This window comes from Bos javanicus, chromosome 1, assembly GCF_032452875.1.
Source record: "Bos javanicus breed banteng chromosome 1, ARS-OSU_banteng_1.0, whole genome shotgun sequence".
Classification (NCBI taxonomy): Eukaryota; Metazoa; Chordata; class Mammalia; order Artiodactyla; family Bovidae; genus Bos; species Bos javanicus.
The window spans coordinates 60,654,904-60,669,290 of record NC_083868.1 but is presented as its reverse complement, the minus strand read 5'-3'; the positions used below and the strand labels follow the sequence as shown (position 1 = coordinate 60,669,290).

Here is a 14,387-nt window from a genome sequence, read left to right as displayed (position 1 = left end):
GACCTGGGACAGATTCTTCCCTCACAGCCCTGAGAAGGACTCAATCTTGCCAACAACATCTTGATTTTGGGCTTCAAGCCTCCAGAACTGTTAGAGAATAAATGTCGGTCCTTGTTTAAGCCACCCAGTCTGTGGTACTTTGTTACAGCAGTCCTACAAAAATAATACGGTGCCCAACAGGCCCATTAAGGACCTACGCCATTTGTTCTGACTGAAGCCTTATGGCTTCATCCATCTTTTCTTTGTCAGGGTTGTTGGTATCAGACTGGGAGGTCAGAAATAAAAGATAAAATGTAAGAACCTCAGTGTGTCAACCCAACCCACGAGAAGGCAGTACAGAAACACAGAGCCATTGGAGTTTGATTACTCTCATGGTTTATTAATATTCAGATTGAAAAAGGAGCCGTAGAGCCGCAAGTTACGCTAATTGGCACATTTGCTTTATTTATTTATTTTCAAAACAAACTGGGTTTTTTGAATTTTTTTTTTCCTTTTTGTTCATTCCATCACATTGAAAAGGAGGAAAAGAAAAATGGTTTTGAATTCACTCGATATTTTGGACTCCTCAGATGAACGGAACATTGCACACACACTTGGAACAGAGAGAAATAGAGAGGAAAGTGGACTCCCACAGGGCCACACGCACCAGATCAAAAAACTTGGATACAGTGCAAGAATTTCCCAAATGATTGGATCATCATTACCAAAAACTTGCCATAACAACACCAAGAAACAAAAATGTTTAAGCCACACTGTTTGACTTGGGATCGTTCCTGCTTTTTTTTTTTTTTTTTAAATGTTTGCCACACAGAGAGAAAGAGGGCCAGTGGGTGGGAGAGGACAGACTCACGGACGTGAGCAGGACAGGAAGGGAAACTTCAGAGTGGAGTTAAGAAGAGGGTGAGGAGAGACAGGGTTCAGGAGAGGGGAGAGTGGGGACGTGGAAAGCCATTTCTTGAAGTTCAGGCATGTTCTTGGTCCGCCTCGCGTTCTTCTCCTTTACCCTCATCCTGCCGGGCACTGTCCTTAGGTTTGGTTTCATCTACAGCTTCTGAGGAAGAAAACAGAGGGGTGGAGGGTGAGAGAAGGAGAGTTAGTATTTCGTCTCATATGCTCAGATGACAGTGCGATGGATTTCTTCTTTTCATACTGCTTCATAAAAGATTTCAGACATAAAGAGACTATTGCTATCTCAGTAATGTAACTTCCAGGTTCAGAAGAGGTTACCCCCAAGAAGTTGCTCAGTGATGTATAGGAAAGAGCTCAGGAATCAAACCATGATATCATGGGCAAGGAGTCCACTAAACAGAAATTACCATGGTCTGTAATCTCTCAGCTGTACAAACAAGGTGTCCACACATAGAGGGTCCACAACAATCTCGTATTTCTCTTTTTCTTTTTGCCGCATGGCACGTGGGATCTTAGTTCCCCAGTCAGGGATTGAACCTGTGCTCCCTGCATTGAAAGCATGGAGTTTCAACCACTGGACTACCAGAGAAGTCCTTGAGCTTGTATTTCTTTTGCATCAATGTCAGACTTATCAGATACTATTTGGATCATTCAACATCCATTTCAAATTTCTCACTCCTTATTTCTAATATTATAAAGGTTGGAAAGTACAATACTTGTCTTTGTACAATCCTCTTGGAGGTAGGGATGTTCATGTCACACAGTGATGGTCACTTAGAGACAGGTTTCCCCAGGAGGACTCTAGAAGAGGTGTTTGCCCTTTGTTTTCTCCTATTCCTGATGACCGTGACATCAAACAATACCTGGTAGTGTAGCAGCCAGCCCGCGATCATGAAGACAAAAACTACACACTAAGGATGTGTGTGCTGAGTCGCGTCTGACTCTTTGTGACCCCGTGGACTCTAGCCTGCCAGACTCCTCTGCCCATGGAGTTTTCTAGGCAAGAACACTGCAGTGGGTTTCCATTTCCTTCTCCTGGGGATCTTCCTGACTCAGGGATCGAGCCCATGTATCCTGAATCAGCAGGGATTCTTTACCACTGCACCACCTGGGAACACTGAGCACATGATGATGATGAAGCAGAAAAGCAGGAAAAAACCTACTTGTGATGGACCACAGTACTTCTGGGACACTTTCCCTTAGACTTCTTCTTATTAATGTGAGACAAGTAACTCATCTCTTCAAGCCACTGTAGTAGTTTTTAGTTTTTTTGCCATCAAAAACATTCCAGATGACTATACTTATCCATAAGGCAAGTGTGTTTTGCTAAATAAGAAATACTTTGTGCTTTTATAAAGGATCATTTTTTTCCTTAAGGAAGAGTTGATTTTCTAATAACTTGCTGCGTGGTTTTCTGACAGAACTCACAGATTTCGTATTATAGACAGCTTACTAATATGCCACCTAATGGAAAGAGAATCCATTCACTCTGATGTCACATCTGTTATTAAACTAAACTCCATGTGTTGGGATCCCCACGACTCCCCTCAGGTTCAGAGATTTGCTAAAGGACTCACCAGATTCAGCATATAGTTTTACTCATGGCTATTATTTACTAAATGAAAGAATATGAAGAGGAAAAAAAGCAGCACATGTACCCCAATATTCATTGCAGCACTATTAACAATAGCCAGGTCATGGAAACAACCTAAATATCCTCTGGCAAATGAATAGATAAAGATGTGGTACATATAAACAATGGGATATTACTCAGCCATAAAAAGGAACAAAATAGGCTTATTTGTAGAGATGCAGATAGACCTAGAATCTGTCTGTCATACAGTAAGTCAGAAAGAGAAAAACAAATATCACATATTAATGCATAAATCTGGAATCCAGAAAAAATGGTACAGATGAGCCTATTTGCAGGGCAAGAGTAGATACTCAGACATAGAAAATGGACATGTGGACATGGCAAGGTGGGTTAAGGGGGTGAGATGAATTGGGAGATTGTATTGACATATATACATTACCATGTGTAAAATAAATAGCTAGGGGGAACCTGTTGTATACCACAGAGAGCTCAGCTCGGTGTTCTGTGGTGACCTAGATGGTAGGGGGAGATTCAAGAGACAGGGAATATATGTATACATATAGCTGATTCACTTTGTTATGAAGCATAAACTAAAACATTGTAAAGCAACTATATCCCAATAATTTTTTTTAAAAAAGCAAAGGGAAAAGTTGTATGGGGCAAAGTTTGGAGGAACCCAGGCACAAGCTTCCATGAGCCCTCTCCCCATGGAGTCATGCAATATGTGCTTAATTCCTCATCAGCAATGAATTATGGCACGTGTGCAAATGTCATAGCCTAGGGAAGCTCTCTTAAGTGTACAAGGCCATGGTTTTTATTGAAGGCTAGTCATGTAGGCACCCTCTACCTAGCATATATCAAATCCAGACTCCTAGAGGAAAACAGATGTCCAGCATAAACCATATTGTTGGCACAAAGAGTTTAGGCATGGTGAACAACACCCTTAGTTAGGAAGTGGTGAGAACCCTCTTAAAATTCAAGTTCCCAGATACCAGCCAAGGAGTCAATTTTTCAAAAAATATTTCTAAGAATTAAGAGATGCTGAGACTAGAGAAATGGAAAACTTTTAGGAGACTATTAGAAGAGCTCATAAAATGTTTCTTTGAAATCAGTCAGCTACATATTTATATTCTGATAAAGCCGAACATTTATATCCAAACAAGACCACTGCTGCTAAATATAGTTTTTGGAATTTCTTCTTTAGAACATCTATCTAATAATATTCTTTTAAATCTCTTCAGTAGGAGAAAATGCTTATCTTTTTGAAAATAAATGTGTGTGTGTGTGTGTGTGTTTTAAGAATAAATAAATTCCAGGTCTGGTAAACAGCAACTATGATAGGTCATTTTATCTTATGACTTGTTTTTGATCAAAGTTTTAAAGTCTGATCTATTTTGTGGGGTTTGCAACTGACTGTAAGTTAAAATGTAGTTATGCTAGTAAGACTATCTGCAACTATTCATAGAGATTTTTTAAGGCTATTCCCTCCAAGGTGACTTTTGAAGAACCAGCACACTGATCACATTTTCCAACCAACAGTTTTGGGTGAAAACTAACTCAATTCTGATCTTCATAATACTCTATGTACCAGCAGTGTGCCTCGTGGATCACAGAATTCAATGCTTTAATGGACCACTTAATTTTCTACCAGAAGAAAGCTTCCAGATTCATTTGTTAGATCTTTTTGTAGCAATTTGGAATTCTTTCAGATAATTTATTTAGTTCCCTAGCCCTGCCCAAACCTTTGGAGACTACAGATATGCCTATAGTGCTTTACCGTACTTACCAGTTCCAAGAAACAACATATTTAATGCCGTCTCCAAACTGCAAAGAAAGAGAATATTGATTTGAACTGTCTAGAAGAACATAAAAGATTGACTGCAGGAGCAAGAGAAGACTTCAAACCTCTCTTACTCAAAAACTTGGGAGCTATTATATATGACTTGAAGGAGGTTAAGAAACCCAAAAGATCAGAAAGTAAGCAGGATAGGTGAGAAGAGAGGTATATTTGTGGAATAAAAGAACACAATTCAAAAGGGGAAATCAAAGGAACAAAGATCCAGAAAATTCTGAGAAGCAGCCAAACTTTCGATCCACTTTTGGAGGTAGAATCAGGTTAAATCTTTCCAAATTCCCTCACTTTCTCTTGTTATCCTTTGCTTGGATCCAGGAGGAAAGGTTAAGTTGGACATGCATCTGTTCGTTGTGACAGGAAGTCACTGCTGTCTGTTCCCTATTAAAAGAGCCTCAATATCTACATATCATTTTCTCTTAAATGCTTCAAAGTATTTGAAATATAATTATTCATTTGGTTGTTCAATAAACTGATTTTGAACACTTGCAGTGTGCCAGACATTCCTCCAAGTATTGAGAAGAAAAGTGAGAAAACCAGAAAATATCCTTGTTCTTGTTTAAGACTTTAATATTAATACCATTAATAGGCAATGACATTCATAATTATAGGATGTTGGCAGTGAGAGGGACCTTTAAAATCTTCAAGGGTAATGACAGTATCTTCTGGTCAACTTTGAATGTCCCATGTCCAGCACTGAACCTCTCAGAAATCACCATGTTCACTAGCAATCTCATGAATTTTGTGATTTCTGTGTTACCTTAAAGAGAGAAAGTTAACATTATAGACAGTAAAGCCATGTATTCTTCATGTTCTAGAGTTGAAAGGTACTTCAAAAGGGAAGAAAGAAATGTGTTCATTCATTCATTGATTTATTCAGTAAAAGGTCCTGGACCTTTATTACACACCACACACTGTGCCATGCATTTCAAATGCAATGCATTGCAATGGCGATACAGCAACTAAAATACCAAGCAAAAATCTGCCTTCTTGGAATTCATATGCTAGTAATTATTTTCATGTGCTTTGTTTGTGGGAGAAGGGCTGGTAAAGGAAAAAGTAATATCTAGACAAGACAAGAGCAGCCTAAAAAGACATATTTTCTCCTAGGCCACTTCTCCTGGACTTGCAAAGTTGAATATCTCTAAACAATATCATAAATTTTGAAATATGTTAAACTCTAGTAGTTTTCATATTCTTGACCCACAACTACCAGTCCTAAGAAAGATCAAGACCTCATTAAGACAGTAATAAAAATCAGAGTCATTTCTACATCCATCTGGAACTGGGTGGTGGTTGCCTTAAACAAGTAAGGGGACCCACGTGGATGTTTTCACAGTGGTCCTTGAAATAGGTATGTCTAACTGGCTCTCTGATTCTTGCTGAAAATAGTTTCCGGAAGCAGCTCCTGCCTTTGTGCATTCCATTCATTTCCTGGAAAGGGTGAGAACAGCACGCCTGCAAGTTCTGTTGGTGAGCAAATACCGGGAGCATATGCAGCAGCGGCTGCTTGTGTGCTCAGCCAGGCGCCGGCTGCAGGGCTGAGGAGGGATGGCGGCGCTCCCAGCTGCCAGTGCCTACGCTGCACTCTAATGGCCCTGTTTACTGGCACTGGTCCAGGCCCCTCTGCAGCCCTACATTACTGAAATTAGGTTGAGTGGATTTCCCAGTAAAACATTATCTCTTGGGACCTGCCCAGCTCTCCCCAGCCTTGTCAACATTTATTAAATAGAAGCTGCTATCATCCTGGGGCCATGCCCACAATTACTCTACCAACCACGACTGGGCTGGGACGTGTGCTTCCTTTCCTTCTGATTTTCACTTTTCTTGAATATTAAATATCATCTCCTCAAAGGCTCAAAGGAAAGTAATAAAAAATTTCAGTAGCAAACTCACATGTGTCCCTTTGTCACTTACATGATCTTCCTCTTGAGCTGGGTACCAGCTGTCAGCCTGGGGATCATGACTTTGGGTGGTCATATTTTGCTCTGTTTTTGCTTTTTATTTTTACTATATTTACATTTTAAGTTCCTTTAAAATTTCATCTCTGATACTTACCATGATTTGGAGTAATTTACTCAACCTCTATTGTCTCACTCTCCTTATCTATAACTGGTGTTAATATTGGAACCCACTTCATGTGGTTATTAAAACACTCAGATGTGTTAATTATTTGAAGTACTTAATAATGAATGGCATGTTTCAGTAAACTGCTCAGTAAATATTATTATTAAGTAATTGGAAGGGAACTAACACTGGTTTAATGTTTACTATGTGCCAAGCCAGGTGCTAAGTGCTTTCACATATTGGTATTTAATATATTGATATATTTCCCTTGCTTTGCTATTCCTTTAGTAGAAATAATGATACCTACCTCATAGATTTGTGATGATCATTAAATGAGAGGAAAAAAAAACTAATATGGTTCCATTTCCTTGGTCACCTAAGTGCTTCATACATAAGAGTTTTCTCTCTCTCCACTAATTCATGCTTATCTACTCTTACCAACTGAGCTATCAGGGAAGTCCAAACAGGAAATCTGCATAGCACAGGTGAATTGTATCACAGTCTTTGCAACCCCAAGGACTTACAGTCCATGGAGTTCTCCAGGCTGGAATACTGGAGTGGGTAGCCTTTCCCTTCTCCAGGGGATCTTCCCAATCTAGGAATCGAACCCAGGTCTCCTGCATTGCAGGGAGATTCTTTACCAGCTGATGCACAAGGGAAGCCCTCATAGCTCAGTTGGTAAAGATTCTGCCTGCAATGTAGGAGACCCAGGTTCAATTCCTGGGTCGGGAAGATCCCCTGGAGAAGGGAAAGGCTACCCACTCCAGTATTTTGGGGCTCTCCTCATGGCTCAGCTGGTGAAGAATCCACCTGTAATGTGGGGGACCCAGGATCCCTGGGTTGGGAAGATACTCTGGAGAAGGGAAAGGCTCCCCACTCCAGTATTCTGGCCTGGAGAATTCCATGGACTGTACAGTCCACGGGGTCACAAAGAGCTGGACATGACTGGCAGACTTTAACTTCCACTTTCATCTATTCTTAGCCCACAGCCGAAGATAAACTTTCTTCAAGTATCCCAAGAAAGGGAGAGAGAAGTCTGTGCCTTTTAAAGCTTTTGCTTGTAGAGTAAAAATAATAATAATTATTTGAAAAAACAGCTTTGAGGTCAAGGTCTAAAGCCCAAAATTAATCACCAGGGCAAAGCTGACTGTTGGCCAAACTTGAGAGGCATGATTCTCTAATGCAAGAACCAAGATGCTAAATAGTAATATCTCAAAAGGCAGGAACTTCTCTGAAATTGCTTTTACTTAAGAAGAGGACAATCTTCTCTATTTCATACCTACATGACAGTCTGTAGGTAACCACCTTATCCCTGCCCTTAGCTCCGTTTGATTCCCTCCAGGTTGTAGCAAAAATACATTTACTATATTGGATGAGCAAGAACCACGGGACCTCCTGCTCTCAGATATACAGTAAACCTTGTGTCCAGTGGGCAAGTTACAGAGGGGATGGCAGTTCTCCAGGCTTAAGATAGTACATCCAATTTTAAGAAAAATTCCCTGATTCAATAATAATTATTGAATCCAAGACCTGAAAAATAAACCCAGGACATCTTGTCCTTTAGTCTCAAAGAAAATGATCAAACTGAGATTTTTCAGCTTTATTATAAGAAAGAACTTTTCATTTCCTGGAAGGCTTTCAGTCATCTGTGGACAAGGCATGTTGTGGGGAGAAATCCCTGCCTCGTGGAAGACTGCTCTGATAGGGTTATTCCTTCTGCCTGTGCACATGCTCTCTCAGTTCTTGGATTTCTCAAGCAGGGAATCCCAGCATATTGTGAAGAATAAAGAGATCAAAGATGGAGGAAAAGTGGCCACTTTCTTCAAAGAATTCCAGGCAAAGAAACGCCATACTTCTTTAGGACTCTTGATCAAACATGATTGAAGTTAGCATTCCCCCTCCTCACCAAAAGATTATCTATACTTCCTCTTCCTGCATTTCATAGAAAGTTAATAACTTTCTAAAAAATCAAACCTCATGTAGTTGATGTTAATTATTTAGGTCCATACTTAGGAGATAAGGAAATGTCAAACAGGTTAATTGTGTCTGTTGCTCATTTTTCATTGAATTTACTCTTAGCTATTCTTTCTTGAAGTTTTTTCCATTGATTGAATCAGGCTTCTTAGGTATTATACCAGCTATTTCAAATTACTGTATTTCCTTAGGTATTTCCATTATACTCATTGCTTTCAACAGTGAGTTATCCTAAGTCTTATCTTGTGATCAGAAGTGTAGTCATTTGTGTCTGTCAGACCTAGAGAAAGTTAGTGAACTATTTTCTAGATTATACTGGTTTTAATTTAAAAATTCAACCAATGATCTGTAATGTTTTAACATATTTGAGTTAATATGCTTTATTAAAAAATTACAAATATTTTCAACGTTTGTCTTTAAAAGCAAAAGCAGATCTAGATATGTCAGATCGATTTGATTATCTGACTCCACAGCTAAAATGCATAAACCCAAACTAGAAATAATTCTAATTCTATAAGGGTCACTCCAATAGTGACTACAGCTGTCTAAAATTTTTTTCCTACATATAAATATCTATTGCTTGGATAACATTTAAATTTTATAATAGAAGCACTATATTTATGAGTCATATTCAGCTCATGCTTTGCCATGTCTCACCATGATGTGTTTGGGTAGTGATTGAGATTAGCTAGACAATTATTTATCTGTGTTGTTTAATTTTCCCTTATGGCTGTATCTACACAGCACAAAGAGAACTGAAGACTTGGCAGTTGTCTTGCTAATTTTATCACTGCAAGTGGATAAACCACATAATTCAGGACAAAATGCAAAATCTGTATATGTTGTCGTGGAGTGAGCTCATAATTGTGAAATTGTAAAATTACAGAATAATGAAAGCTGAAGATCTTAGAGATTATCTGATCTCAGCCCCTCACTCCGAGAAAAACTGAAGGTAGAGTGTTTCTGTGACTTGCCCCGTCTCACAGCTAATTAAAATTCAGCAGTCCTCCTGTAATACCATAATGACTCTTTGGGGATGATGTATTGCACTGTTGGTTTTAACTTGAATCTCTCCTTATTAGGCCTAAATGCACTGTGTAAGTCTGTTCCTCCCTGCTCTTTCCCTCTCCACCCTCCCTTTCCCTTCCCTCATCACTCTTCTTCCCTCCCTCCATTCCTTCTCTCCTTTATGAAATAAAGGGTAAACTCAATATAATTTTACTTTAAGAGCTACCAGAAATAAAATTAGATACGCTGGAGGCTTGCCCAACCAGGTCTGAGGACTACTCTTTTATCAAACTTCAAAACATTATGCACAGATGGTGAGAGGTGACGTGAATATTCTAAATAGAGAGGGGACAAAAATGGGGACCTCTGCAATTAGTGGCTTAAGCTAAATAGTTATCATTGATTATGGTAGGCTTCATAAACTCAGTGACTGAAGAAAAGAAAGTTTTAGTTGCTCAGTCGTGTCCGACTCTTTGTGACCCCATGGACTGTAGCCCACTAAGCTCCTCTGTCAATGGGATTCTCCAAGCAAGAATACGGAATAAGCTGCCATTCCCTTCTCCAGGGGATCTTCCCAACCCAGGGATTGAACCCCGGGCTCCCGAATTGCAGGCAGATTCTTTACCGTCTGAGCCACCAGGGAAGTGATTGAAGAGTTACTGGACCGTGAAAGGGATTGAAGAGTTACTGGATAATCAAAGTCCAGAAGTCACTGAAATTACTACAGATACAGGAATCTGTAAGAGATTAGTATTAGATCCAGAGAAGAAGACATAAAAGTGCATATCATTCCCCCATCTGTCACTCCCTCTGCTTCCCAATGAAAGCAGATTGTTCAAAAGCTGACTGAGAAGGTTAACTCAATTTTGAAATTAGTTTTTAAAAAGATTATTGTAACAAGAAAGCCCTATAAAAGGTGTTTGTGTTATATGCTTGCATGTGGGTAAATAGATGCAACCCCCAACCCCTCACTGGGACAATTCATTCTGCACTCATTGTGTGTTTTGGTTTCCTGGGGCCTGTCAAATTACAGCATTGCCTTTGAATGAAAAATTGCTTTGAGAATCAAGAGCATTCACTGGAACATAACCAGAACTGTATCAAAAAAAAGTGATATTCATATTTGTGCTGATTTCTCTCTTTTCTGTAAAGATCTCAAAGCTCTTCTATTTAGTGGCAAAGAGAGTAATACACCTGGCTATTTGGAGACATTGGGACAATAATCAGTTAAAGAATGAGATTCATGGTCAGTCTGTAGCTTATGTGAGACAGAACCATGGACTCATACCTGTCCTGCTCATCACACAGCACTGCTCTGGGGAAGGTCGTCCTAGGAAGGCTATCTCTCTTTTCTCCACTCAGAGTTTTTTCTCTAATAAAACTATTTTCTAAGACACACCTTATATCCAGAATCTACCTCCTACTCTCTTTCCTTCTTCATAATCCTGTTTATTTGAAAGCAACACACAGAAACCTGAGAATAGAAAGGCTCGCTGGAGACCCACCACCAACAACTCACCTAATAGAAGAACCCTCCTAGCAGATGGACAGCCTCCTCCTCAACAGACCACTCCAGCTCTAACTGTACATTATTCCTGAGAATCAGCTAACATCTGCCTCCCCTAAGTTTCCATGCAGTTCTTTCCTCTAGAATAACACCAAACAAAATATACCCTCAATATGCTTTCTTTTGTAGAAGAAGGTCCAAAAATGAAAAGATAACAGCCTCTTTCTTCAAGAATTTTACCTGTTTTTTTTCCCCTCTTCAATCAACAAAGTTCATTAAAATATATATATATATATTTTTAATTATGCCACCTTTTCTTTGTCTCACCTCTTCGTTCTTTTGGAGCTGACTTTATCATTTTTCTAACAATGCTCTCCTCAAATTCACCCCCTCCAATTATATCCAAATCAGAAGGACTTTTCTCATTTACTACTACACTTGATCTTCTTCTGACAACTCCTTTTGAAAGTGTTGACCTTTACTTGAGCTCCATGTTCTAGAAAATAGTGGAAGTTAAGAAATTCTCATAATTTTTTTTTTTTCCTGAAGTCTCCTCACTGTTTTACACTCTAGGAAATGGCTCACTATAAAACCTTCTTCCCCAAGTGATCTGCTGTCTACTCTCTCATGACTCCAGAAGACTCATGTGTGATTCCCTTGTTTACCCATAACAAAGCCAAAGACAGGTCATTCTTCCTTTGCTTGAACCTACTGACAAAGCCAGACTCCTGAACTTTCTATTCTTTTTTTCATGAATGACTAGCTTAGATCAGAATTGTTTGTTCCTCTGACACAAGGTAGACATAGAAATAAATAAATCTTGTTCCGCTAACTGACTAGACTTTCCTTGATTGCAAAATAAATCCAGTTGTAAGTCACCCACCTAGAACTTACCTACTCCTCCTACAAAAGCTAAGGGAAAGCCATCCTACCAAGACACTGTCCCTATTGTAACAGACTAAACAAAACTAGCTCCTTCATTGTTGGTGTATTTTTGTTTTGGGCATCTTCTTAAATATCCCCTTTTCCTTAACTTCAGTGAAGACAAAGTTCTCGATTTATGTTTGCTATTTCCTAGATTTGCTTTCCATTCTGGGTCTAGTGTTTATTTCCTATCCCCTAACAAGACACATGGAGAAGGCAATGGCACTACACTCCAGCACTCTTGCCTGAAAAATCCCATGGACAGAGGAGCCTGGTTGGCCACAGCCCATGGGGTCGCTAAGAGTTGGACATGACTGAGCAACTTCACTTTCACGCATTGGAGAAGGAAATGGCAACCCACTCCAGTGTTCTTGCCTGGAGAATCCCAGGGACGGGGAGCCTGGTGGGCTGCCGTCTCTGGGGTCGCACAGAGTCGGACATGACTGAAATAACTTAGCAGCAGCAGCAGCAGCAACAAGACACAATCCAAGATTCAATTCTACATTCTCTTCACCAGCTCTGCATCAAACAACTCATTCTAACAATTTCAATCCTGATCCCATAATCAGGTAACCACCTCATCTATGCAGAAAGAAATTTTCTGTGGTAAAGTGTACCAAAAGATTACCAGGAACACACCCACAATTGAACTAAACTTGGTCTATTGACACAGCACAACTAGGGAGAACATATAGCAGGGGAATCAGGAAGCATGGCAGTAAGAAGGGGTTAGGAAGGACTGATCTGAGCTTGTGGGAAGGGATTTGGAGATGGATTCAAGGAAGCAGAGCTTTGCTCTTTATTGGATGCTATCACAAGTGTCATTTGATGGTTGGGCCTCCCCATAAATATTTAGAAGGAAGAATGAGGTAAGTGTCATCATCCATACAGCAGGCTAGGGAAAGATTTGGTCATTGTATGCTTTAGACACCGTCCATACTTAGTCTGTGTGCGGACATGATTACAGGGTCTTGCTTTGTCTGGGACCATCACACAAGTCCTCCGACACTGTGTTCTATGAAACCGTGTATGTTAATAGCAGAAGACTAGGGCTCTTTTGTGGTGGCCAGGCCAGCTCCTGGCTGTCAGGCTGCTTTTCTCTTTCTTGGAAGAAACAGGGGCGAGGCTAAACTTGACTTTTCTAGATCTGAGGTGTCTCTGTTAAGGTCCTCCCTTGTAACTGCCTGTGTCCCCCTCCAGAGTTCTCCCTCTGGGAATCCTTATGGATGTGTGAGTTCCCTGAGCACAGAAAGAAATTGCACTGATTGTTAAGAAACAGTGAAAAGGTTCTACCTCAGTGCTGTGTCATCAGCTGAAATCCTATCCTGAAAGGCTTTTACTGGCTCTTAAAGATGCTGATGGCTCCCAATGGACTAGTGGCACTTCTTCCTAATTTAACATATTTTAATTAAATAAAATCCTTCCTGAGGAAGAAAGAGCGAACCACATTGGGTCTGTCACTTCGGTTGTTTTCTCACTTCACTGATATGATGAGACAAGTTTGGGTTTTTCATCCTCTCTCCTTCCCCTCCTTCCTTTAATGGCCTGTCAAAAGGAAATTCCATCCTGTGTTGGCATTAGTGCCTGCTGTAAATAAGAGGAAATGGGAGGAAAGAGGAGGTGGGAGGGGCGGGGGTTGTGAGATAGAAGCTGGATCCACAGCTCAATTGCAAGGCATCTCTCAGAGTGTCTAGACACCAGCTGCCTGGTTACCATGGAAACCCACAACTTTGGCTGATGGGCTGAGGAGTAACGACTCTCAGGAGATTCTGTTGGGAGCTTGGTGGTGGGGAGAGAGGAAGGTTGGGAGTAATGGCACAGAGAGTGTTAAGAGTAATGGAGGGAGAACAAGAGGAAACAGCTCTCTGTGAAATGGGGGCGTTGACCTTGTTCCCATCTTTCTCAGGCACACTCTACATGCAGTGACAAGGTACAAATCTGCAATACCGGCTGGTGGCAGGACACAGGTTGCTAAAGATTAATAGCTGAGCTGGAATGACTATATTCCCATCAACCTCCTGCCAGTGCCAAAGTACTGCCTCAGTAAACCAAGGCTTTCCACAGAAAACAGATGTGATCAACAATTCCCTGAGGAAGCCTTGGGCGTGGGAAGTTCCGGTCCTCAAGAATGGCTGCTGCTTTCACGAGCTCTCAGAGATGAAGGTTACTTGCTGCTCCTACCCGAAGTGTCCACCCTTCCTGCTGCACTCATCATCCTTCGTCCTAGGAAAGGGCTGGGCTACTGTTAAATAAAAGAGGTTGGTGGTGCGATTGTTGAGGGAATGAGTAAGAAATGAAGAGATGCCAGTTTAGGGTCAAATCGTCCATCATATAAACATATTTTGCTCTCTTCTTCATAGAGACATGCCTATCATCAGAGGTTTCCAATCCACCGATTTTCCAGCTCTTCAGTTGCTTTCTGTAACCCTGGTCCCTTTATACCACACATTCATGTTGGATGGGAATTTTTAGGTAGTACTGGCACCCCTAACACCCACCCTTCTCATCACCTAATTTTGTGCCCATTCCCACTCGCTACCCCATCTCTCCAC

The 14,387-nt window shown here is 40.6% G+C and overlaps 1 protein-coding gene across 2 annotated transcripts in view; it reads right to left on the bottom strand.

Annotated features, from left to right (window-relative positions):
- Positions 1-358: 358 nt before the first annotated feature.
- GAP43 (growth associated protein 43) overlaps positions 359-14,387 on the bottom strand; it is a 101,681-nt gene continuing 87,652 nt past the window's right edge. Inside the window, exon 3 of one of the 2 annotated variants that reach the window (XM_061395006.1) lies at positions 359-1,051. In XM_061395006.1, coding sequence (XP_061250990.1) covers positions 963-1,051 — 89 coding nt within the window. In that variant the 3' untranslated portion in view covers positions 359-962. The remainder of the gene's footprint in view (positions 1,052-14,387) is intronic. The other variant, XM_061395096.1, reaches the window with a different exon arrangement.